Raw genomic sequence first — 26,687 nt, 5'->3', positions numbered from 1 at the left:
TAAGTTATACAGAGTTTCAGAAAACAATAAACAGGAAATCACTAGTTAATAGATTACATATTGTCATCTTAGAAATAGTTGCACAAGTTACAAAATTAAAGCATACAGAGTGGACATTCAAACAATGAGACTGTAAACAAACTGTTCAATGATCCAGCAAACCTCAGTAATATGGTTATCTATCTTATACAGTTAAATATACATGCAGTTATATCCTTTAGAGAACTTTCTTTTACTCTCGTTTGTACAATGACAATTACACATTTTGGGTTTTATTACTCCCACAGTTCTTAGTACTTTTTTTGAAGAGAGTAAAACCAAATGTGACATAACAGAACAGAGTCAGTCAAATCAAAAGGATGGACATAATACATACTGTAAAAACAAAATACAAGGTGATCAACAATGGTTACCATAATGCCTCTTGCTATCTTAAAAAGAATTGCCTATATCATCAGTTATAATAAAATTGAACAAAACAGTAAGTAACAAAACCAATAAAACCAAAACATTGGAGACATTAGAGGACTTCGAAAGAAGATAATAGTCCACCAGAATGGGTGTCATAATGAATCTTATTGTCTTCATAGTTGTTGCCTATACTTTTGAACTTGGTAGTACAAGCAAAACAGAATAGAGTAAAATTAGTCAAAACAAGATGGTGAGAGCAATACAGGGGTTCAAATCAAGTTAATACGAAATCAAAGTGGGTTACTATAATATATCCTGCTTTTTTATTTTTTCCTTAATTAAAATGATAAAAATAAAAAAGATTGAGATAAAAGAGGGCATAACAACAAAACAGCACAGGTCAAAACATAACCATTTAAGCAAAATAGTGTTTCCCCACAAGATAGTCCCATCATAAAAGTAGTTACCATAGTGTCTCTTTTCTTGAAATCTTTGAGTATAACTTCGTATACTGTAGCATCAAACATATCAAGACAATGTAAAACCATTCAAGAGAATGTCAGTATTACAGGGTATTTAGAATCAACTAACAGAAAATGAACAATGGTTTCTGTATAATCTCCTTGTCTGTAAAAGTTTTTGTTTATATTATCACATATAATGAAATCCAGTAAGATGCAACATGTTCAGACCAATGGAGACAGAAGAACAAAAGCTTGATGGGACTTCAAAACAAGATGCTATTAAATCAGCACTAGCTATTATGATGTCTTGTTTTCTCCAAAATAGCTGTTCCTACCATCTAACCTTCTCTGCCTAATTTCTGTTGAGCTGTTTTTCTGTCATTAGTTGTCAGTTTGTCTTCTTCATTTTGCTTTCTGTTCCATTCATTGTGGCCTCTCTGCCACTGTTTCTGGAACCTTATTTTTCTTTTTTAGAATACCCTGCAGTATTCTCTGTAGAGTTGAACTGGTGGTTGCAAATTCTCCTAGTTCCTCTTTATCCTGGAAGCACCTTGTTTTTCCATCAATTTCTAGGGACAATTGTGCGGGATATATCAATCTTGGATGGAGGTTATTATCTTTCAAAACTTGAATTATTTCCCCTCACGCTCTTCATGATTTGATGGTTTGTGCCGAGAAGTCTGCTATAATTCTGATGGGTGTTCCCTTGTAAGTGATCTGTTTCTTGTCTCTGACAGCTTTTAATATTCTGTTCTTATATTGTATTTCTGGAATTTTGATTATTATATCCCTGAGTGTAGCTCTGTTTGGGTTCTAGGTGGCTGGGGTCCTGTATGCCTCATACATCTGAGTATCTTTACCTTTTGCTAAATTAGGGAAATTCTCCTGGATTATTTATGTGAATAGCTTTTGTAGTTCATTTGTTTGTGTCCCTACTTCTTCTTTTATGTTCTTAATTCTTTTTTTTTTTTTTGTCTTTTTCTTTTTTTTTTTTTTTATTGGTATCGGGGATCGAACTCGCAACTGCCTGCTTGCAAGGCAGGCGCTTATGCCGCTGAGCTAAGTCCCCAGCCCCTTGTTCTTAATTCTTAAGTTATAGATCCTCTTATCATCTTCTAGCCTTTGTATTATTGTTGTTTGTTTTCTTGTTGTTTTTAAGAAGTTTTTCATTTCGTGCTCCCACATTACAAATCTGCCCTCCAGTTCAGATAAGCTATCCTTAGTTTCTTTCAAGTTGCTATGCCAGCTTTTGATAGAGTTTTTAGTTTCCTGGTAATCTCTTTGAACCTGCTTCACTTATTCTGTGTTTTCTCTATTTTCTCCATCAAACAATTCTCCCCTTTTTTTCTGTTCTTCCATTGTACCATCTTTTTTTTCTTGGGCGGTGCTTAGCATTTCTCTAAGTATTCTACTTATATCTTGCTTTATTTCATTAAATACTTCATTTTTGAACTTGTCTATGAGGCTCTGGAGATACGCTTTATGTCTATTGGTGCCATGCCTAATATTGCATGTTTTCTGTCCTCATTCTCCTTTGCATTTACCTTTCCTGGATCAGTGTTTTCAGGATTGGGGACTGAGGACCCTTTCTTTTTTTTTTTTTTTTTTTTTTTGTCTTTGTCGTTTTTATCGGTACCAGGGATTGAACTCATGACTACCTGCTTTCAAGGCAGGCGCTTATGCCACTGAGCTAAATCCCAGCCCCTGAGGACCCTTTCTTGTTGCTCCCTCTTCCCATACTTTTTGTTCCTTCAAGCATATATAGGAGGCCTAGGTTTTTTTTTTTTTTTCCTCTTTGTCTGTTACAGTTTGTTTGAATCCCCTGGCTAGGTGTTCCTACCCACTGCAGTGTACTAGGGAGACACAGACCTGGGCAGCCTCTGCTGGGTACGTCCCTCCAGATCAACCTACTGAAGGCTCCACTGCTAGGGTGTACCACCAGGCAAAGGGACCTGGTTTGGGCTAGCCTACTGGGTCTTAAGTCAGCAGCAACACCCAGGCCAAGTGCTCCCCACCAATCCTGCTTGAGAGGGGAATATGTGACTAAAGTCACTGGAGCATCCTGTTCCAGCTAGTCTGCCCGGTCCCAGAATGTCCTCTGTTGGAGCCTCCTACTCTATGAAAGGGTCCCCGTTCCTCTCACTCACTGCAGATCGATGCAGGGCTCCCCGCCAGTCCTGCTCTCAACTCGGTTTGGTTCGCCGATTCCCATTCTCAGAACTTTTGCGCGTCTCTCTCCCTGCTGTACCGATTGTGACGCAGCAGCAGGAAATTCAAATCGCGGCTTCCAGAGGCATGGGTTCCAGCTTCCGCGCTGAGATTTTATCTGTTCCTGTTATAGCACTGGGATTGCACTTCCAGTTGGTTTCTCTTAGCTTAGTTTGTTCCTGGGTCAGCAGGGTATATCTCCCCTTGCATAGGACTCCTCACACCGCACCATTCCTGGATTCTAAGCTGGCAATCTCAGAGAGCCTCCGTGGCTGCTGCTATCTGTCCGCCATGTTCTCCTGGAAGTCTGAATAGTAGGAACTTTCATGTCCCTTTCTTTCACGTAGCTTTCAGCTTAGTTATTGTGTATACCCAGTCACCTACTCAGACCTTTGATTTCTACTTTGATTACCATCTCCTGGGCATCGTGGGTCAATTCCTTTAAATGGCTGTTATAGTCAAGGGTTGCAAGCAGAACAAGACTATACAGGACACATGATTTATAGGATTATTTATGATAGTCATCCAGACTCAAATACAAAGAAAGTACAGGAAATCTTTCCACACACTAAAGACCCAAGGAAATCCCACTGAGGGCCTGGATCCCACAGCAGTGTTCTGCATGAGTCCAGCTGAAGACCGAGAGCCCATAACAATGACTCATACAAGTCTGTTTTATGGATCTGCACTGGGAAGGCCCAAATCGCAGTGATGAGAGCTAGAAAGTCTGCCAGTGTAGTGAAGGATCTGTGGCAGTAGGTTGAGGATTCTACACTGGAGCCAAGAAGCAATGCTCAAAATAAGGACCAGGGCTCCCCCTAAAAGTACCACAGCCCTCAGGGACAATGAAGTCCCGAGCTCCTCCAACAATGAGAACATCTGGGTTTGTATCTGGAAGGCTGCATGACAAGCTTCTCCTGGAGATTAAACAGCTTATCTCTTCCCCTGCAGAGCCAGAAAGTGATGCTCAGAGTAAGGACCAGAGCTCCCCCAAAGTGAATACTGCCATTCTCAGCAACAACAAAGTCCTGAGCTCTTCTGATGATTACAGCCAGGTTCATACCAGGGAAGAAGCTCTACAGGCTCCTCCAGGAGAACTCCCGACAATAGAACAACAGCACCAGAAAATAGCAGTGCGTAGGAGAACCCACAGCGTTTCTCTCTTCTTCTACTTTTTATGCTGGCAGTAGTCCTCAGGTGGACCATCTACACTCAGCACCACACTGATTCACTTCAGCTGGTATTAAGTTGACTACCAGTTTAGAATCTACCACATGGCTCCAGGCTGGTTCTAGCCTCATCCTCGTCTATTGGTTGTGGCTTGGTTTCCAAGGCATCACTGTCATAGGACTGAGCATCAGCTTCTTGAAAGGTAGAATCAACTCTTTTGGATCTGGGTCCATGGTACAGCCAGACAACATACTCTGGCACCCAAATAAGCTGTTCAGCATTCTCTGGAAAAACATAGGCATACCCTCTACCCCAGCTGAGTAGTGGGCTCAGACCCTTCCAGCTTCTTTTCTTTTAACTTTAGCTTGTTGAATTTTCTTTCAGTTCCATCCTTAGTAGAATTTTAAAAGTTAGTATTTACTGCCAGTGAGGTCTATTATAAGTTACAAATTTTGTAAGGAATCCCCATTTGTTTTTGTGTTTGAGTTTTGAGTGTACAGTGAGCATGTTTAACAAGTGTTAGACCTTGAGGATTATAAGGAATTTCCATGGTAAGGGAAATACAAAAAATTTTGCAAAGTGTTTTTTCATGGGCAGCACTCCTATAGATTGGGCTATTATCAGGTGTTTTTTTTGTTTTGTTTTTTGTTTTTTTTGTATTTTTCCTTTTTATTGGTACCAGGGATCAAACTCAACGACTGCCTGCTTGCAAGGCAGGCACTTATGCAGCTGAGCTAAATCCCCAGCCCCTTGGTTATCAGTTTTAAGTGTAGGAAAAAACCTTGCATTCCTGCCCTGGGCTCTGCACCTTTCTCACCTCTGAGGGCGCCCACCTTGCTGTTGGTACTACAGGTGAGCTCCCCAGTGGGCAGTGGCTCCTCAGCCTGAGGGGACAGTTGTTTGCCCTTGGCCTCACCTTTTGGCGCCAACACTTTGGGGTGGCGGTGATGGGAGGAGGGTCAGTGCCCGCCTTGCTGCCTGGCATGGGCTCTATTGCTGGTGCTCCAGCCCTCTCAGGGCACATGGCAATTGTGCCTCTGCAGCCGTGGGCCCCCCCGTTTTTTTTTTACTCTAAACAGTTGTAGCTCCCACAGCCCATGTTGAGTGCCAGGGTGGCATGGACAGACCGCAGGCCACAGGACTTTGGTTCCTCTGCTCCTGTAGCCAGAACAGCCTTGTTCTTTCTCTCTCCTCTAGGCTGTGGGTGAATGACCTGAGTAATAACTGCCGCCAAGTCAGCCTCCTGCACAGGGAGAGGTGAAAGTCTGAGTCACCTCAGACAGCACAGTCTTATTTTGGGGAGCTTGTAAAGCGTCTTTACACTGTTTATTTACTTTTTCAGAAGCCAATTGTTGAGCAGTTAACTTAAAGGATGAGTCTATTTTGTGAAGGGAGGAAACCTCAGCTTGTAATGCAGCCAGATTTCCATGAACTGTGAAGACAAGAATTGGCACTTGCGGCTCAGTTAAGGTTATTGAGATGACTGTTCTGCGATCTTTTTCCTGCTTGAGACTTGATTTTGAAATAGTGCTCCAAGCCACATCCTTTGTGGTCATCCCAACAGTCTTTTGGCCAATAATCTCCTAATCCACATCCACAAAAAGAAACTAAATATAGGGATCAAGAACACAACAAATATTTGTATATACATCTGTGGTTCTTGAGAACCTGTGTGTCCTGTTTTACACTTGATATGGGCTCGGTATTGATAATATTGATGGGCTCAATATTGAGGATATGGATGTACTTAATCCTGAGGATATCAGTACACTCTCCCTCCCTTTTGTGTGCACACTAGAGGTGTCCTCACCTGCTAGATGACAGATTTCCTTATACCTTGGCTCCCTGTTCAGGGGTCATTCTGCCATGGCCTGTCTTGAACTTTCTGGAGTGAGGACAGTGCAGGGCAGAGAGGTAAAGAAATAAAGACAAGAAACAGAAAGCTGGGGTCAGGTGGAACCCTCTTTCCAGATGAGAGGACAGGAACTGCTTGACCAGAGGAGAGCGTCTAGTTACACATTTGGCGGGTTGGGGTCACGTGGCACCCCGTTTGCCTAGGATTTTCTCAGGGCCTGGCGTTCTCTGGACTGAAGCAGGTTGGTCACGTGACTTACCTCTGGCACTCTTTGTTCTCAGTTAGTGTTTGCCTCACCCCCACATATGTGGTCAGTGTTCAGCTTCTGCCTCTCCTAACCCGAGAGTCCACATCCAGGGCATTGTGCCGTATCTGTGCTAAAATACACTGCACTACAGAGTATGTGGGGGGGAGTATGTGCATTTCAGAGCTGTGTGGGTCACCTTACCTGGCTTAGTAGGTCCAGGGAAAGGCTCTATGAGCAATAGTTTCAAATAAGTCCACTCCTCTAGGAGATGATGATGATGATGATGATGATGATGATGATGATGATGTGTGTGTGTGTGTGCGCATGTGTGCATGCTGAGGATTGAACTGACCTACATCTCCAACTGTTTTTGTTTTTATTTTAAGACAAGGTTTCACTAAGATGCCCAAGCAGGGTTCAGATGTGCAGTCCTCCCATCTCGGGCTCCCAGGATGCTGGGATTATAGACATACAGCACCATGCCTGTCTAGAGAGGACTTCTGTTATGTGGTCATTGAAATACAAAAGGTCAAAAAGTATTTAATGCCCATAAATACTGGCTCAGCTTAAAGGGACGATGGTTTTCTAACGTCCTAAGCTGACGTCAGAGAGATTTCCTGCACTGTCGGCTCTCGCTGCCGCAGATACTTTTCCCCCAGTAGCTGCATAATTATGTTTTACTTATTGTCTGTCCACAGCAGATGTGGGCTTCATCTAGGTGAGCGTTTCGTTTCCATTCTGTTCACTGATTCATCACAAACTTCTTCTATAGCAGATGCTGGCATGTGTTAAGTAGTAAAAATTCGTTGAATTACTACCATCAGTGAGGTTATTCTCACATGTTGGTTGAAAGGATTTTGTGCAACTGCCGTGGAAACCTGATCTTCTCCATTTGTAGCACTTTCTGTTCTACAATATCCCAAGTGCCAAAATCAGATGTGCAATGGAAAATGTACAAGATTTCCATACAGAAGGAGTTGGTTCTTGATGGACTATCATTTTATTCCAAAACAGGATGTGCTGTGGTCTGACTTTGGGTTTCCTGGGAGGAACGGCCAGGAAAGTACATTGTGGATTGGCTCCCTCGGCGCGCACACCCCCTGTCATCTGGACACCTATGGCTGTAACTTAGTCTTCCAGGTGCAAGGAAGGTAATGTACATGCATTGTTTGTGTGCGTGGATGCATGTGCGTGCATGCAGGCCGACAGACACACCAGAACACCAGCCCTCAGCCCCAGCGCCGTGCTGCCCATGACAGACCTCTACCTGCCCCCCGTTTTCCCTTTTGTGAAGCAAGGGGAACAGCTGCATCAGTGATTGCTGAGGTGCTGTCCATGACAGAGCAGGCAGGCAGAAGGCGACAGCAGCAAGCCTCACAGCAGCAAGCAGCCTGCCTTTCCCGTGGATCCCTTCGGGCCTCCTTTCTGTTGGGTGGTGCCACCTACACCATGGTGGGCACCCTTAATCCCAGCTTCACACTCTTAACCCCGACGTCACACACCCTAGACACTGTCACCTCCCAAAATCCCCACCTAAGAGCACATGAGGCTTTGGGGGTAATCAAGACACGAGCCATAACACACACGCACACACGCACACACACACACACACACACACACACACACACACACACAATCCCAAATGCCCTTTATTTGACCGAAATTCATTTTGTAACTATGTACAACCTATCAGTTCATGTAGCCATCAGCTAACAAGTCTTGAAGTTCAAAAGCAGATGACTTAACCTCAAAATTTTAGGGGAAAAATCTGCTCCAGCCCACCAAACCTGTGACTCGGTGGGAAGCTGGGCCTGGAAAGCCTCTGAGAGGCTCCATTTCCAAGTGGTGGCAAAGACTTGGTGCCTGCTCAGCATCACTCACTAGGTTCTGCCAAGCAGGAGACCTAGAACCAACAAGGTAAAAACGAAAATGGTCTGGGAGCTGCAGTGGAAGCGCTGGGCTCACCAGAGTGTCAGGGGCTTCTGTCTGCAGAACTAGACCTTGTTTCTCTCTCTGGGCTTGCTCGCTCATCTCACCTTCCTCTCTCTCTCCACATGTTTCCCGCTCTTACCTTAGATGACCTCCCTCAATTGGTGTAAAATGCAGGTGTGTCCAGTGTTTTGTGAATTAAGATTTATTACTTCCATTTTTCAGAACCTATTTAATTGACTGAAACATTTCAGTCTTCTCTTTTGGATACTTCTGAGTCGTACTGTTTTTAATTATGTGGCATTATATATGCATTTCTCTTAATAGAGTAACTTAACAAATATTTAAATTAAAAAAATTGGTAGTGCAGCCAACCAGTCTAGAAGCTATTTGAGAGAAGAAGCTAACCCTGTATTCTGGATCAGAATGCAGATACTTGAAAGGGTGGGGGTTATTCTGGGTAGCTCTAGAATCAGAGATAAAAACAACATATAAGGGGGAAAACTTTGATTTGAAACAGTGAAAGAATGACCTTACAGACTAAATCCTGCGCAGTGATGAAAGGTGCTGCTTGAGAGAGTCCTGCCCGAGGCACCCACCAATGTCTGCTCCCGGGATTCCAGCACTGAATGAGAGGCCAGGTGACCACAGGGGCAGCCCCCGTATTCCTCTAAGGATTGCATTTACATGAGTGACAATGAGCGTAGGTCTACCTTTGTGCATATCTCATCCCAAGCTCCGAATGCTAACTCGCATCTGTTTTTGTCAGGAAAAGATGGCATCTCTTTCCTCCTGAAGATACACCCTGCCTTTATCCAACTAGAATCCCTTATGAAGAATCTAGTGTGTTCAGTAAAGTCAACGTTGTGAATCCTGATTTAAAGCGTTTCCCTTGGTTCCGGAAAGCTCGAAGGCATTCAGTCACACTGAGCCCAAGACAGGTAATGATGGCCTTGACAATACTGATATCCGGTGCTGTCCTGAGAAGCACGGCCACCTCTCCCTGAAGTCCCTCACGCCACATGCTTACCCCTTTGTACAAATGAGAGTATTTTGCTGCTTGCTGCTGTGCTTTTGGGGGTGGCCTGCCTGACTCTGTTTACAGTTCTTGGGAAGGAGACGGAGAGAACTCAGCTTCTCCTGTGGGTGAATAGATCTTCAAGGATGAGAAGAGCCCACAGGGCTGCTTTCCTGGAGGTTAAGGGAGCAGCAGGCGTGGTTACTGCGGTGTCTCCAGGGTGTGGTCACAGTTAGTATCTGCTCAGATGGGCTACAACCAACCCTGGACATGTAAACGCAGGCTGGGATGCTGCAGGAAGGGGGTCACCAGAGGCAGGCTGCGTGGGAATGCGCAAGAATGGGTGACTGTGTGGGGAAAATTTCTAAACGTGTTGTACTTCCTGCTGCTACCCAGAGGGGGAAATGTTTGAAAACTGCCATTCGCTGTGTGGTAGTTTATGAGCAGTCAGAAGACTATTGTTCCCTCGGGCAGACTTCATTCCCTGGCTTGTCCCTGTCCCCTGCCTGCGCCGTCCCTGTCCCCTGCCCTCTGGCTCCTTCCTGCTCCTCACTGCCAGCTCCCTTTGACCTGACCAAGTTGCCTCACCCCATAGCAGTCCCTCCCCATGCATACCTCTCCTCCTGAGCCCCGCACAGTCCCCAGTTCATTTTCCATCTCCATAGACTTGTCTGTTCTGGACCTTTAATACAAGTGCAGTCATCTAGCATAGGGCCTCTGGCGTCTTTCATAGAGCGTATTATTTTCGAGGGCCACCTGTGTTGTAGAAGGTTTTCATAGATGCCATGATACAGCTAAGTTACATGTGTTTCGCCCTGCATCAGCTGATATACATGAGGGTGGGTTACATTTTTAGCTACTGGGAATGATACTATTGTATACACAAGTTTTTAATTGAGTATATATTTTCAAGTTGGGTATATACCTAAGTGGAATTGGTAAGTTGTCTGATAACTGCATTTAACGGTTTTGAGAAATTGCCAAACTGCTTCCCACAGTGGCTCTTCCATTTGAAATTCCCCCCAGAAATATACGACAGTTCTGGTTTCTTTACATCTGACCCTCTTCCCATTTTCTCATAGTCATTCCATCGTTATGAACTCGTCACTAGTTCATGTTTCTTCGTCTTTAATGGCCAAATTTGGATGATTTGTTCTGTCCTATCTGTTTTGTTTTGTTTTTGTCTTGTCCATTCTTGAAGCTACCACAAAACAGTTCTCTGTTTCTCACCACTTTATTGAAACTGTAGTATACAACAGGACACTCATGACTTCTGTGTTAGTGTCCTGTCACCATGACAAAATGCCTGAGAAAGTCAGCTTGTTAAAGAAAAGGTTTGTTTGGGCTCACAGTTTCAGGATTTTCGCTTGGTGGTTGCGTGGCTCTGACCCTTGAGCTGGTGTCTTACAGCATCTTCCAGTATGCCTCAGCTGGCGATCACACCTTCAACAGAGGGCCTTTGGGGATCATTCCAAACCATAGCAGCGTCTTCATGACTAAACCCATGGCTGCTTTAGCATTCCTTCTCCCAAAAGAAACTTCCCACCTCCAGCCCTGTGAGAGCAAATGCCCCTCTTTTCCTAAACCCAAAGTTTCGGATCATCCCCATTTGCTGATCAGGTACGAGTCCGTGTGGGTGACATCCTCCTTGGCCCCACCTGGTGCTCATGTCTAGTAAACCTTCCCATTCATAGCTTAACGTTCATGGGAAGGGCCATTGCAAGGCTCTCCTGTGCTTCCCAGTCCCTCTCTCCATGTCAGTTTTACCGTCCTCCTCCTCAGAATTCCTCAGTAACTCTGTGTGCCTCCAGGATGAAACCCACATTCTCCACCCTGAATTCCAGGCCTCCACGTGCCCACCTCCCTGATGCCCGCTGAGACTGGCCAGCTTGCTGCCTCCCCCAGCAGCTCCGCCCGTTGGTCCCTGCCACGTCTCCCTGGGATGTGTCCTCATTCTCCCCTCTAACCTCCCTCCTGGCTTCATTCAGGTCGTCCTCCACCCTCCAAGTTGTTCCCAACCCCTGCCCAGGCCTGTTTCTCCCACCCTGGGAGCCCTCGAGCACTGAACTCTCTACCTCACCACGTACCTAATGCCCTTCCTGCACATTATCTTTAGGTTTTGAACTGTGAAAGACAGAAGCTATGCATCCATTTCTGCCGGTGCCATTTCACAGAACACATAAAACTGTTTTGTGATAGGATGCAGGAAAACTTAGAATCTCAAGGTTTCTGCTGAAATTTAAGTGTGGACAGAGAAGGCCAAGAGTTAAGAAGATTAGAGACCTGGCTGGATCCCGTCTCCGTGTGAATTCATCACTAAGAAGGAGAGACGCAGGTCCGCGGGCCTCTGTCCTGTCTCCCTCCCTTCAGCGCTGACGCTGTGCGCTGTTTCCACAGCGTCCTGGGGATCACGGCCCCTCACTGTTCCTGTGAATTTCTCGCGTTACTTTTTCCCTGACAGCTTCAGTGGAACTCGTCCTCTGACACACAAATGAAATGTTCTCCTCCTATCTACTTTTCCACTTTGTTTTCAGGTCCTTTTTGTTCCCAGACACTGGTGGCATTACGTGGAATCCATTGATCCTGTCACCGTCAGCATAAATTCATGGATTGAGCTGGTATGTTTTTGTTGTTTTCCTTTTAAAAATAAATTAAGTCCTTGCTTTTAAGATGCACAAAGCCTGTCTATAAAATTTGGTGATTAATTTTCTGTAACCAGCACACTGTGATTATATTGTTTTACTGTACTGTGATTCTGTCCTCTGCTGATGCATAGTTCAGATGAACATAGAATTTTCCGAGATGTACACTCTCTTTATTTAAAGGACACACAGGTGTGGCATGGTGGTGCATGCCTGCAGTCCCTGGACTTTGGAGGCTGAGGCAGGACAGTCACTGTGAGCCTAAACTACACAGCAAGGTCCTGTCTCAAAGAAACAGAGAAACGAAAGACATTCAGTGGGCCCTAATATCCAATGCTGGGTCCACTCCATGAGCACTGTTACCAGGAAAATTGTGTTGGTCTGGCTGGATCTATTGCTGCCAATTCTGTCCCACACCATCTGGATAGAAACACAGTGGACCCTCAGATTATGACCAGCCTGACATAAATGCACAGTTTGGGTTATGACCAGCTTTTTGGTTTTAACTTATGACCAAAGTCTTGAGTTTGGACAGATGCTGACAATTTGTGCTTCCCCATGGTCTGAGACACAGACTTAATTCTGAAAGCATTCTTGAAGGAACATCACAGCATTCTTTCCTGGGTGGGTTTGGTTGAGAACTCCTGGGCCAGTGTCTCCCTAAGGACACTGAGATCTGCTTGTCTACAGGCGAGAGATTTGAAGGCTGCATAGAGGAGGCTGAGCCTTCAGTTGACAATTTGAGTTACAACAAACCCTTGGGAATGCAGTGAGTTTATAACTAAAGGTCTACTTAGCCACTTCCTGGTTCAGGGTCCTCGTTAGGTGCAGAATTCTCAGTGTTGCTTTATACATTTTCTTAGGGCACTTGGTTTGCAGCATTTATGTGTGCCAGAAACCTTTCCCCACCAATACACTGTGCCTAATTGTGGCTGCCTGCTGTATTTGACAGTGACAGCTTCCGCCTATTATGGCCATGTCTGTCACTGTAACCAGCAGCTTGGAGTGTGCCAGTGCCCTTGTTAGCCCCAAACCCTGGCTGCACCTCTGCTCTCCTAACCTGGCATCTCTCTGCTCTTTGGCAGCTGCACCCGTCTCAGTCAGAGGTTTCCTGTTCTGTGTTATTGAGAAGGGCTTTGGAATAGGTGGGATGTCAGGAGGAGTACAGTAGAAGCCGTAAGTGTGCGCCTAGAGAGAGGAGGCGTAGCCTTTGAGGGGTAGGTGAGCGTGCAGGGGGAGATGGGAGACTCGCGGGTAGAAATACTGCTTGGAGGAGGCTGACCTGGAACTGATGCTGGGGGGCGTCCACGGAGTCCCTTCGTCCACCAGCACCACAGTCACACCCTCAGTAGCCCTGACAGTGGCTTCCCCTCCCAAGGGAGCTCATGGGTGTTAAACAGTGGTGCTGTCATCTGCCTGCTTATAGCCCAGCTGTTATTTGTAAAACTGCATATTTTGTTCTTTGTAAGTATTTGAAGATCTCGGCCATGTAGACCTTTACTGTTATTTGTCTTATTGTCAGGTTCAGATTCTTTATTTTCGGTGTTATTCTTTGATCAATCATGTTTGTTACAGTGTTTTAGTTTATTTCTCATTGTGTTCTCTAATAGTTGTTGATTTTAATGTCGTTTATCATTAGAGCTACAGTTTGTGCTTATGTTAAGAAAGCTTATCTTCATTCTTGTAGTCAAGCATGTTTACTATAATTTTTCCCCTTCAAATAAGTTGCCTTCCAAACTCTGTAAGGATTGCTCTTCTGTATATGTGGTGCTTTTTAAAACTTGAAACCTATCAAAAAAATAGAGAAGACTGGCGGAAAAACAAATCACAAAGTGGTTCATACTTGAGGGCTGTGTTCTGTAGATAAAATACATATTTAATAAGGTTGATGAAATATTGTGTGTCTTCTAGATGACAGATAACAGTGAATACATAGAAACTATCATTGTAAGGGCCAAGGATTTAGCTCAGCAGCACAAGTGCCTGCTGGGCAAGCACAAGGTCATGAGTTTGATCTCCAGTACCAAAAAAAAAAAATTACCATCCTGCCAATAGCTTACTCATTCCCCTTATAACAAAGCATATATTACTGAGTGGGACACACAATCAGAAGACACAGAGTTCTCTGTTTTGACGCATGAAACACGAAGACAAAGGCTAAAATTGTGTGTTCTTTTAAAACTCAATATAGGAGGAGGACCACCTGGCCCGCGTGGAAGAGGCAATCACTCGTACGCTTGTGTGTGCTCTGAAAACATCCGAGGACCCCCACAATTCCCGGGCTTGGTTAAACCCCACTGAGGTATTTGTCATGGCAGTGGCTTCCTGTGGTAAAGCTTCCCAACCAGAGCCCTTGTTTCAGCTTAACTTGGTGGGGACGGCCATTCCGACGAGCGTGTCTTTTCCCTTAGGTTGAAGCAACCTCTCATGCAGTCAACTGTAGCTACTTAAGTGGAGCCATTTCTGCCTTTTTCAGTCATTCCAGAACCCCAAAGGCAGGAGAAGACGACGTGCTGGAAGCAAATGGGGGAAGCGTGGAGAAGGAAGGATCACACGTGTGCAGCCACCCCGAGGTGGACCAGACACGCAGCCGCAGCCAAGGCCCGGGAGCCGGAAAGCGGGCTGCGGCGAGCGGCTTTGGCCCCGACCTCTGCCCTGTACTGCCAGCTCCTGAAGAGCCCCCTGCACACAGAGGTGGCGTATTTGAAAATGACAGTAAAGAGCTGGCTGACAAAGATGAGAAACACTTTGCCAAATCCTGCTGTCCCCAGAGGCCACAAATGATGAGTGAGGACGGAAACGCGACAGGGGGACAGGCTGCTGCGGGTAGTGCTCCCGGCCTGTCTCAAGCGCTCATTTCTACCGATGATTTGCTGGACTGTTTAGTGAATCCACAAGTGATCAGGATGGTGGCACAGCTTTTGATACAAGGGAAAAGCTTATGATTCTCATAGAAGGCAAATTTTTAATAACATCGTAAAAATGTATTTGTAAACTATAGTATGATTTAAAATAAAAGGTGTAACAGCCAAAGGTCAGTTTGCATGTTTATCTTCTACCTGTTGAAGTTCCAAGTCTGTTGCCATCTCCTTCTGTGAACACTGCTTTCCCCCTCCATCTTCGTCCTGCCGCAGTCTGGATTACAGACTGTGACACCTGTAAGCCCCAGGTGTCCCCAAGCAAGCGCTCTCTCCATCGCTCTGACCAGGGCTGGACTTGCTGCTGCTTGGTCTTGTAAATCAGGTTTCCTGGGAACACACCCAGAGTTCACCTCATAGTGCCTGTGACAGCTTTAGGATCATACTGACAAAGTTGAATCTAGATCAAGAGACTGCGTGGCTCAGAAAGCCAAGAAAGAAATTCACTCTCCCTTAACAGAAAGAGTTGGTTGACAGCTGGTCTGAAAGGTGAGTGGACCGAGTCCAGCCTGGATCTAAGGTGATCCACGTCTAACACCAACAGAATTCTCACCGGTGAACTCCTGTCATCTACAACAAGACACCAGTCAGCAGGTGGGCTTCTCATGTGAGCACTTCCTGTGGGAAGAGCTGGGCATGTCAGAGAGCAGTCCTGGGACTAGAAAGGACCAGGTGCTCCTGATCCTCAGACAAAGACTGATAGCTTAATTTAGCAAAATCAGTCCCACTCTGATTGCATTTTCCAAACCTGGGGACAATTACCATGACTGTCCAAGAATTTAGAAATTCAGAAAGCATACTGACCTCTGAGTTACCATGCTTGACAAACACAACAGTAGACAGGAAGTCTCCTTTTGAAAGAATTGACTACCTGCCCCTCCCTTAGGTGTCAGTAAGTCCAAAGAAAAGGTGTGACTTCTAGGAGGAGGGCATGCTGTTATGTGAGCTTGCCCAGGGAAAGGAAGAACCAAACAGGGCTCTTCCGGGACACTTGTCACTAGCTCACCTTGAAGCAGATCTGCTCTGTACTGGTTACCAACTTGTCTCGAGTCCCCTGAGACAACACCCAAGGGCACAAGTTATACAAAGCAGGTTTACGAGTTACAGATGGGCAGCAAGGGGCAGCAGAGGCTAACATCTACTGTGAGCCAGGCCCTCAAGGCCCAGGAAGGCCACCCTGGGCAGCCGGAGTCTCACCTGCACGTGCCCCCCTGGCAGCCTGCACTGCCTTGGGTACCACAGCTGCCACAGCTCTGGCCTGCCTGCCAAGCCTGCCCAGGCTCCAAGTGGGCTGGTTCAGCAAAGGCTCCGTGCTGGGGTCCATTTTTCCTCCAGATGTACTAACTCCAGCTATACTGTGCCCCTTCCTGAAGATTCCCAGTGAGTGCTGGTTCTCTAAGCGCTTGTTGCTGTCTCGTAAACTTTTCATCAACAGTGGCTGCTGCTCATCGTTAGGCTTCCTGTGTATTTGCTCTTTAAGATAAAAATAAGTTTTGACTAAAAGTGACATTGTTAAGTTTTCCTGAAAAAGGAGGAAAATGACCTGCTTGGAGTTTCTTTAGATCAAAGAGGACTATACTATTTACCGACTGGGTCTTTATTCCTCAGTGCAGAACATCTTCCTATCAGCCTTGCCCTGAGTCAGCCAAACCACTGCAGAACGAAAGCAAATCAGAGCAACGTTCTCTTTTTATTCTAATTCCACAGCTTCAGTGTTCGTGCCTAACTCAGAGGCCAGTGGTTAGGAAGCCACACTAGCCAACAAGACCTGAGCAGGCCTCTTATAAACCAACAGCAGCAGCAGCAGCAGGAGCAGTGTCAGGACCAGGCGTCCATCCTCTGGGCCTGCTGCTCTCCTTCCCAGCGGGCAGGGAGGGCGAGCGCATCTGTCCTCCGGCGCCCCCTAGCGTCCGACTGCGCCTTCCGCGCCGGCTTCGCATCAGAACCAGCTCTGGCTTCTGGGTTTATGGAATTTCAAATGAGACCGACCAAAAACGAAGCCGGCATTGTTATCTTCGCAATAGTCGCTCAGATGACAAGACAGAGACATAAAAAACTGATCCATTGTTAATCTCCTGTTATCTTGTTTTGAAATTACCATTTTTATTATATTCTTTAAAATTATATATATATATATATATATATATATATATAATTTTTTTAAAGCGAAGCCAGAAGGAGAAAAGGAACAGGGAAGTGTCCTGCAGAGTACATGAGACGGTCCTAAAGCCGCGACGTTCTCTGGAGGCCGTATTCTCTGGTGAGGAGCTTATGCTTGCAGTGCAGCCAGGAGCCTGCTGTCAGCTGCAGGGTTGTCCCCTAAGTGGTGCTACGCAAGGAAACTTGAGTTCTGAGCATGTTTCCTCAGCCTGAAAATGTGCACAGAATTCTCACCTCACAGGGCTGTTAGTGCGAGTCATGTATGTGAAGCACCTACTGTGTTACCTGGTACAGTCCAGGTCCTCAATGTGTTGTCTGAACCTGAAATTTACCAGAGTATGAAAAAAAATTGCTGCATTAGCAGTTAACAGATTAACAGATTTGGTTTTAAAAACTTATGCACAGTGTTTTAAAAGCTGATCAAAAGCTAGGCTGCTATGGTATTTTTTGGAAATTATTCACGCTTTTTTTTTTTTTTTTTTTAGAAATGATGGGTAACATTTTTAGATACACTGTCCGTGTTGGATTACAAGAAGTATTTTTCTCTTTTTTGGGTACTGGAAATTGAACTCAGACCTTAAGCTTTTCAGGCAGGCACTGTACTGCTGAACTATAACCTGGGCCTTTCTCTTTTTTTCCTCTTGATCTGACTTTTAGGAAATAAGCTATTTAACAGCCTTAGTGTTCCTTAATTGCAAGCACAGTAGGTTTCCACTGAAAACCCCTTGCCCCATTGTTTTCACTAGGCAGTGGAAAAAAATGGGTTTGGGTTTAACATTAGAAATGACCTGGCTGCCACACAGCTCCAGGGGACACAGTTCACCCAGACCGTGAGCTAAGTCCCAGTGTCTGGCCTGTGTAGGTTGCAAGTGCACTGTGGTCCCAGAGGCCTGGCTGCAGCTGCCCAGCTCCATGGCATGGTCTGCTGTGTGAAGAAACAGGTTCCCGTCAAGGAATCCGTTCAACTGGAGGCAAAGAAGCCAGGGATGTCGGAGATGACTCTGCTGTTAGCGTTCTAATCAGGCTGTTTCATTCTTAAGTGGCTTAGCAAATATTCGTGGAATATCTGTATCACAGGCGCAGACTTCAACCCCAGGACAGAAACATCAGTCAGGCCCATCCTTGTTCAGGGAAGGTGGCAGCTCTACCCTTCATGCCCCTGCAGCACGAGGGCATCCTGACATGATTCCCACCGTCACCAGTACCAGCTAGAACTGCGTGACTGTGCCTTTCTGCCAGTAAGACTGCTAGTCTGTCCCTCCTGAAAATATAAACCTGTTCTTGTCCCACAGATTTGATGTCCACAAGCTTGTGGCTACACAGCTATAAACTTTTGTTATCTCATATTCTCAAATTTATTTGTTCTCAAGATAGGTTCCAAGAAAAGGCTGAGGGAAGTTGATTTCAGTGACAAAGGAGGACCTTTCAGGCTGAGGGTAGAGCTCGGTGGTGCTGTGCTCGGCTGGCATGCACAGGGCCCGGGTTTGATCCCCACCATGGCAAAGAAGGGTGGAGGAGGAAAAGGAAAAGGGATATACTGGTCTTGGAAAAAGTGGTTAGTAGTGGGGCGGGATGAACCTGTTTCCCAGGAGTTACATATGATGTCTCAGGAAGAAAACCAAAAAGTTAACGTCTGAAAGTTATAAGGTACTCCGGGTATGCTTGGTAGTCATAAAATACCACAAATATAGTTGGGTTCTTCGCATTATCTGTGACTGTGTCATACTGGTCAGTAGGATTTTGAGGGTCCCTTGAAGGAGGCACAATCAATGAGCTGTTCCCCTGTGTGTACTTTCCAGTGAGTACGCGCACGTAATACATATGCTTTCTCCCACGTGGATCTGGGCTTGAGTATGTGTCACTGGCAGAATAATTGGCATTGACAGCAAAATAGGTTCCCTTTCCATATGCCGTAGCTGTGAAGAGAAACACAAAACACTTTTAGGAATTTCAGTTTAGCCCAACATGTCAAATAAGGCAATTGGGGTGAGATTTAAACACTGAGTGTGGCAGGCCGTTCTGGGATGAAATTCAGTGAGTCCTACCCTGAAACCTGTGCTGCAACCTGGCCACCCACTGTGGGAATACAGAACATCCGCAGTGTTCCTTGCCACCACGGGCCCTCACGGCTGGCACCCCTTTTGGGCAGCCCCATCTCCTGCTTTCTTACCGTTCTTGCCCGCATAACTGCGGTTAAACCCATTCCTGTTGACGTGAGGCAGCGAGCCGGCGTCTGTCCCGTGGAAGAGAAGCTTCTCATTGCTGTGCTGGCCATTCTTGGCATCCATGGCTTTTTTCTTTGCCTGGTAGCAATGCCACAGATGTGGATTCTGGATCCTCTCAATCTACAAATTATTAAAGAGAACACTTAGCCAGTGCCAAGAGTACTTGCCAAGACTTGGCAAACGAAACATGTTCACCATTTTTCATAAACAAAAACTGATTCAGCAGCAAATCCACTGCCAGATGGCACTCTCAGTGTCCAGAAATCGTTTAGATTCAGTGTTCTTATCATAAGAACAGGCATTGGGACCAGCATGATTTTAACTTTTGACATCTTTTACACACTACAATAGCAAACAATGTCTAGGAGGTTAAGTACTCATTATGAGGATGAGGCTGACCCAGCCTCTCTGATGGCTGCTTATTACACGCACCCCAGTTTCTCCTGTCACTCCCTACCTGGCTCTGTCACTGCCTCTGGCCACCCCAGTGTCCCTGGGATACTAGCTGAGCAAGCTGTTGATCACAAGGCCTTCTTACTATGCCCCAACTCCAGCCTTTCTTAAATCACTAAGCTGCCCGGGCTGGACTTGATCTTGGGACTCTCTTGCCTCAGCCTGCCAGGCTGCTGAGGTTACAGGCATTCACCACTGTACCCAGCAGGTGGCCATGTTCTGACCATGAGAGCCACCAGAGTGTCTAGCAAGAAAGAAATTCCTGGAAAACAAGCATCAGTTGCACTTGCAGGAGGGCAGCACTAACCCTGATGGGTGGGGTCTGCCTGCTGGGCTGTGGAGGAGCTGGCTGGCTTCTGGGTCACAGGTGAGCATCTGAACTCCTCTGCTCAGGAGGAGGGTGGTTAAACTGCCTTGGGAGGAGTGAGCAGCAGTGGGCGGGAGTGGCCAGGGGCTTCGGAAACGCACTTGGAGGGTCTGTGCCGTCAGAATCCTGCTCTGCTCTGCACAAGTCTCAGGCCAAGTACTGCTCCCTGACTTTCTCTGTTGTTGGCTCTTAATTCTGACTCTGCTGTTTTTAATTACGATACCCACTTGCCCTTTAGTTCAAAGTCTCAGCATTACCATGTAATCTGTCAACCTAATTTGATTTAAAATATTTTTTATTTTATGAAGCAAAAATTTCATGATCAAATAATAACAGAACACCATTATTTGACTTATCATTTCCTCTTTTTCTTTACTTAAATCAAATTTCTAATCTTTAAACTATGTCCCACTTTATTTCCATTTACCATAAGCCTTAACTCAATTTTTTAAAGCTTCAAATTTTTTAAGAGTTACGAAATCATTCTCCATTTCTTAGTCTTTTCACCCTAAAATTTACAAAGTTTCTTAAACTTTAAAATGTAATAACCACACAAAGAGAATATTTATTTCAAGGCTTGGGATACAGCTAAGTGAGAGCCCTGGTTTCCATCCCTAGCACACATACACACACACATTATTTAAATTGTTTTTCTTTATTTGGCCTGATGCTAGGGACCAAACTTAGGATCTCGAGCAGCCAAGGCAAGTACTCTATCTCTGAGATAAACACACAACTCTCAAATAATGTTGAACACAGTAATCTGAGTCAATATTCCCAGTGGAATAAATTCTAAGATCAAAAAATATTACAAATAAATTAATTGAATCTTAAACTTTGTTTAGTAGGTTTATTATTCACCAACAACTACTAGATGAGGTAACGGAGAAAAAAAAAGTCTAGCTGAAGACAAGAATTTGATAAGCCAAGATTCAGAGGGAAAGGAAATACAAACAAAATAATAAAGTCAGAGGACAGTGGAATAACTTCTTCAGGATGCCTACAGGAAACAACCACCAGTCCAGAATTCTATTGTTAATAAAAAAAATATCCTTCAAAATGAAGGTGAAATAAGGACATTTTCAGAAAAACAAAAATTGAGAATTCACTACTATACAATCTGTCGGAGAAGAACTACATCCAGACAGAATCACCCTGGCGGGAGCACAGAAACATCAAATGTTACCGAACAGTGAGAGGGAAGGTAAAGATTTTGACAGCTATTAAAAGTAGCTGTTAAAAGTAAAATTTAGGAAGGGGATAAAGGCATCTTAAAGAGTTCAGAGATCACTGCATTGTGTAGGAGATGATGAGCATAAGGATTCAATAAGAGTTTAGTAAGTCAGTGACACACCTAACTTCTAGTGCAAAAAGAAAATAAAATAATTAGAACAGAATACACAACAGTCTCATGGGGAGAAAAACAGAATAATAGAAATGCTTGATTCATATGAGGGCAGGAAAAGAGAAAAAAGAGCAAAGAATAGGTGTGATAAATAGAAAACAAAGATTAATGTGGAATATTTTAACCCAAATATACCAGTAAATGTAGTAAATACAGTCAACAGATTAAATACTCTAGGTAAGAGATGAAAAGAAAAACTCAAGCACATGTTGCTACTAAGAAAAACATCTTAAATATTATAGTCATAAAAAGGTTAAAAGAAAACTAATTTTAAAATATAGTGTTGTAACTGTAACAATTAAAGAAAACTCATGTAGCTATTTTAAAATTACTACTACTAATTTTGGTATAATCTTAAAACAATTTTATGTATCCTATTATAAAACAAATAAATTACTGTTCTAGTAACCAAACTTGCTGTTTTACAGGATAAAAACAAAACAAAATATAAGAGATTAAGAAGAATTCTGTAATATTACAGTTGACTGGAAAGCGAGCTCATGGGTTTCGCAGCGTTATCTGGAAGCAGCCCCTCAGCAGTGGTGAGCACGCTCAGCCCACAGCTCTCGGTTTCTTACTGCCCGTCCTCTCCGCGAAGAGTCCCAGCCTGGGGCCAGTAAAGCACAGGGTGAGCGTGACAGACATCGTGCCGGGAAGCAGACAAATGCTGCAGGAGTAATGGACTCACCAAAAGAGATGGGAGCCAACTTGCTGCTCACCATTTGTAGGATAGTTTGTATGTCTAATAAAATAATGCTGTAATTAAATTCAACATACTGAATTTTCTAAACAGCAGGGGCAAGAAAATTTATTCTCTGAAAAGTTGCCAAATAACAAGCATAGAAGAAATGAATTAGAAAATTCATGAAGGAATTAGAAAGTCTCCTTGCAACCTCCAGTGGAATGATGGATTTAGACAAGAATCATCAAAGGATGTTAAAATCAGTGGGGAAAAGTTTGGATAACACCCTCATGAACAGTGGGACAACCTTACCACAGGGTGTCCTGATCACTTATGAGATTCTGCAAAAAAAGAATTATTTTTATCTGAACTTACTGATGCCTTTAAAACTAACTCCCAGTTTATTAGAAATAAGAGAATAAAGAAATAAATGAAGTTAGACAAGACTAGACTTTCATTTTTAAAAATTTGCTTGAATTCTTCCCAAAATATCAAAGCACAAAAGATCCACATGTAGGACATTCTACAACAGAAATGACTTAGGCTTTTTAAAATTCAATCTCATGAAAAATTACTTTTAAAAATGTAAGAGTGCTATTTTGTATTAGAAGAGAGGAAAAATACATACTAGCCAAATATAACATGTTAATCCAGATGGGGCAGGCATAAGATTTTTTGAGCCACTAGAGAAATTTTGTTTATATTCAATGATACTTGTTAAATGTGCTTTTTGTATGATATAATGGTATTTCTATAATTTAGAAGAATATCTTCATACTTAGGAAATATAAAAGTAGGAGTGTCATGAGATCTGCAACTTTCAAAGCTTCAGTAAAAATGGAAGAAAAAGATAATATGCAAAATTGTTGAATCTGAGTGGAAGGGTTAGAGATGTTAAGAATTTTTATCATCAGCACTCAGGAGGCTGAGGTGGGAGGATCCTTATGAGTTTGAGACCAGCCCGGGCTACAAAGTGAGCTCAAGGCCAGCCTGAACTGCATAGCGAGACCCCATCTCAAAAAAAGACAAAAAAAAAAAAAAAAAAAGAATTTTCACCGTAAGACATAATAGTGCTGCTGGAGGCTTAGCTCAGTGGCATAGGTGCCTGCTTGGCAAACGCAAGGTCATGAGTTCGACCCCCAGTACAAAAAAAAAAAAAAAAAAAAAGTAGACATAACAGTGCCAGAGGGCGACAGATCAGTCATATTTCATGTTGGGATTTGCACACTACCAGGCACCTCCAGAGCTGCCTATAGCTGGAATTTCACTCAGAAATTTATTTGAAAACAGGGTTCTTTTGCAATACTATGCTGAAACAATTTCTGTGGCCAAGGTCTGCTGATACATGGAAAGCTCTCTGGGACCAACCCTGGACACTGCCAATCCCCTGGGACATTGATCCTTGCTCCGTCTGAATTGTCTGAATTGGCATTTTATCACAGTGAGCTAGTCAGCTCCTACCAGTGCACTGCAATTGGCATTTGGAATGGCACTTTTTGTTACCACAACTGGGCCATCTAAGAGGTGCATCTTTGAATCCCACTGTTTTGATGCCTTGTAGAATTGTTTCCATTCAATCAGGCATGAGTTTTGTTCAATGCGTTTAAATTAAGGGATGTTTTTAAAAAGTGATATAAATTTCATACTGAATGTATTGTAAAGATGGTGTTAAAGTTATTCTTCAGTACTTGATCCACACAAGAACTGTCTTGAGGATCAATCTCAGTGTTGTAAAGAACTGAGTTTTCCTATCAAAGCTTTGCTTTTTCCTATTATGGACATTATGAGTTGTATGCTAGGTGTTTCCTTCTTTGCTTTGTGTACTAAGAAGCTCAAGGACAAATGTACAACTGTGTAGGTCTTCATGCTGTATAATATGTAATACATATTTAACAGCTGCCAGTGATAGTGAAAGGAAAATCAGATAAAAGGAAAATGAATGACACAGAAGTCAGAGAAGAACATAATTCTAAAGGGCAATATTAATAGCATATAAAATGGAAGATGTGAAAATAATTGAGATAAATAAGGAAAGAGCTATTAAATTTATGCAGGTAACAAGCACACTGGCCCGCAAATAGGGGACAGAAGAATAGAATCCAGATTAGGAGCCTCTAGGTGTCTCTTTGTTGTGCTTACTAATTATCAAACCCAACTCATGGGAACTCATGGCCTTGAGTTTTCGTTGGCTTGCTTTACAAAGTAGATAAGGCATATCTTTATTATTCTAACCACACTGCCATTGAAGATCATATTGTATAAAGGACACAAAAATCTTAATGTCTCAGCAGTTATAGTGATGATATAGAACCTACAATCTAATTACTACAAATATCTAATTCTATATAAAAAAATTTATAGGCAGCATCTGAAAGATATTTATACAGGACTATGATACTACTTATTTCCACCATCAAGAAAGTCCATTGTTCACATGGGACTTACCTTCTCAATGACAAAATTTGGGCAAGTCTGTTTAAACTTTCCTGCCACAGTGCTGAATTCCTGGTCCCCAAGCTGCAGCGGGACCACACAGAGATTCTGCTGATTCATGTCACTCCAGTGTGCAGGAAGGGTAACTGCAAAGCAGACATGAGAGGACTCCCCTGTGTATTTCCAAACTGAAAAGCTGAGTCTCGTCTGTGTTGTGTTATAATCTCCTGATTCTCTATGCTCAGCAAGTTCCTTATCTTTCTAGCAGAATGTATTCCAAAGAGTGGACCACAGCCCACCCATATCAGAATCGGCTGGAATGTTAGATTTTCAGAAGGAGGTTCTGGTGGCAGAGCTTGGTGGTGGAGTGTTTGTTGGGCAAGCACAAGGCCCCAGGTTTGGTGCCCAGAACCAAAAAAGAAAAAGACAATGTCACAGACATATTGAATCTGAGTCTCAGCGGGCTGGGGCCTGGGTATCTGTACCTTAAATCTGGATCCTACTACCATGGCACAGTACACCTCATCTAGATTTTCTGTTCAACTCCCACTCCCATAATGTAACAAAACGTTATTTCCATGCCATGTTTTAAATAGTAGCTACTGTTTTGCTTATGCATGGGATTTTGCCAGACTGCCTCGTTACCACCATGGTATGCTCATTTATCTTCACAACCTCTTTGAGACATAGGTGGGTGGTAGGTTTTATTATGTGACACATTAAGGTGGCAGCTCTATCTCCTTCCTTGGTAAGCAGAATACTATAGACAATGTGATTTCCTCAAAACCTGAGAAGTTTGTTCCCACTGCTTTCACAAGAGATGAAAACAGTGTGTTGGAAACCAAGTCACTGATTTCCAGTAGGAGGCTTATGTGGTTTGCCGGAGGAATGGCAGCCTACACAAGGTAAGCTTTCCCTTCTTGGGGAGCAGATGCAATCATGGAATCTCAGGCTCCTCCCTGATGTTATGCAAAGCAACTTGGCAGCAGCAGTGTGACTCCTGGAAGGACAATTTGGACCCTCTCTGGGTCATCAGTCACCCATACACAGAGGTCACTGGCCACAGCCTGACTTCTCTGCTTTGTCCATTTGTCCTTTTGTTTAAAATAAAAAACAACCTTGAGCCACTTTCTTCTAAGGCTACAGTTTTCCCTCCTCTGGCCGGAGGAGCTATTACTCCCGAACAGAACCGGCTCTGGAAAGCTTACAATGGGAACAAATGCAAGGCTTGGCTATTGTCATCAGGACCCTTGGGATGCTGAGCACATCCACGCTGTTTTCCTGGCCATACTGCAGGTTCTTGAACTCAGAGACCTGAATGTTCTAGTATGTCTTATTAAGATTCCTTGAGTTTTATCTACCTGAACATTTGATGTATGCACAAGAGTTGTTAAGTCCCAAGTAGCTGTGAAATAATCGAATGACAAGCATGAAGATTTAACTCACTTTCACTTTTTGTGAGGCGCCTAACAGTGAAACTGTGTCCGCCTTGACTTGTGGCAATGCAGGTCTCCAGGTCCACCGTGTAGCACTGATTGTTAATTTTGATATTGATGCTCTTGTTCTTTCTCTTCTTTGCATCTTCCAATTGCAGATTGGTTATTTTGTCAAAAGGATGAGGAGTGTTATTGTCATCGTATTGCCATTCTATAAATTCACTAACACAGTCTGCCCTCTTTGCTTCTTCTCTGGCCAATCTCGCCTTCTTAATCATCTCCTCAATTTTATCTCTAGCCTCCATCACATCTCTACTAATTCCCGAAACCTCCATGAAAGGTCTCTTCTGGTCCAGAGAAATGATAATATTTAATCTCTTCTGCAGCTCATTCAGTTCCTTATACTCCTTTTCATCAAAATCTCTGAGACACTCATCTGTGTTGGTGTAAGAAAACTGCTCCTTTGTGATCAGGTCCTTTAACCACTGGACAGCTTGGTCCACGCAGCGTTGGCTGTCACCACACACCTGGAAGACCACCAATTCTGTTTTCTTTTCCAAAATCAAAGGTTTCTCTTGTGGTTGAGGTTTTGAAAAACCTAAGCGGGCTAAAGAGAAAAAAGAAAATTAGCTGTTTCCTATATAAACTCAATATTTAAAAAGGT

The 26,687-nt window shown here is 43.9% G+C and overlaps 2 protein-coding genes across 4 annotated transcripts in view; one reads left to right on the top strand and one right to left on the bottom strand.

Annotated features, from left to right (window-relative positions):
• Hspbap1 (HSPB1 associated protein 1) overlaps nt 1-14,977 on the top strand; it is a 74,363-nt gene extending 59,386 nt beyond the window's left edge. Inside the window, exons 4-8 of one of the 2 annotated variants that reach the window (XM_003464157.5) lie at nt 7,370-7,506; nt 9,054-9,225; nt 11,837-11,920; nt 14,136-14,246; nt 14,356-14,977. In XM_003464157.5, coding sequence (XP_003464205.4) covers nt 7,370-7,506; nt 9,054-9,225; nt 11,837-11,920; nt 14,136-14,246; nt 14,356-14,889 — 1,038 coding nt within the window. In that variant the 3' untranslated portion in view covers nt 14,890-14,977. The remainder of the gene's footprint in view (nt 1-7,369; nt 7,507-9,053; nt 9,226-11,836; nt 11,921-14,135; nt 14,247-14,355) is intronic. The other variant, XM_013146380.3, reaches the window with a different exon arrangement.
• Nucleotides 14,978-18,353: 3,376 nt separating this feature from the next.
• Nucleotides 18,354-26,687, bottom strand: part of Parp14 (poly(ADP-ribose) polymerase family member 14) — a 59,001-nt gene continuing 50,667 nt past the window's right edge. The window contains exons 14-17 of one of the 2 annotated variants that reach the window (XM_023562602.2): nt 26,034-26,630; nt 24,600-24,733; nt 19,193-19,367; nt 18,354-18,938 (exon numbers count right to left, since the gene is read on the bottom strand). In XM_023562602.2, the coding sequence (XP_023418370.2) occupies nt 18,649-18,938; nt 19,193-19,367; nt 24,600-24,733; nt 26,034-26,630 (1,196 nt within the window). In that variant the 3' untranslated portion in view covers nt 18,354-18,648. Of the gene's footprint in view, nt 18,939-19,192; nt 19,368-24,599; nt 24,734-26,033; nt 26,631-26,687 lie in introns of those variants that run through there. The other variant, XM_063225085.1, reaches the window with a different exon arrangement.

Source organism: Cavia porcellus, unplaced genomic scaffold (assembly GCF_034190915.1).
Source record: "Cavia porcellus strain 051 isolate PalLab524CR breed Dunkin Hartley unplaced genomic scaffold, mCavPor4.1 scaffold_15, whole genome shotgun sequence".
In the NCBI taxonomy this organism is placed as follows: domain Eukaryota; kingdom Metazoa; phylum Chordata; class Mammalia; order Rodentia; family Caviidae; genus Cavia; species Cavia porcellus.
Note: the sequence above shows the minus strand (reverse complement) of the source record. Positions and strands in the feature narration are given on the sequence as shown.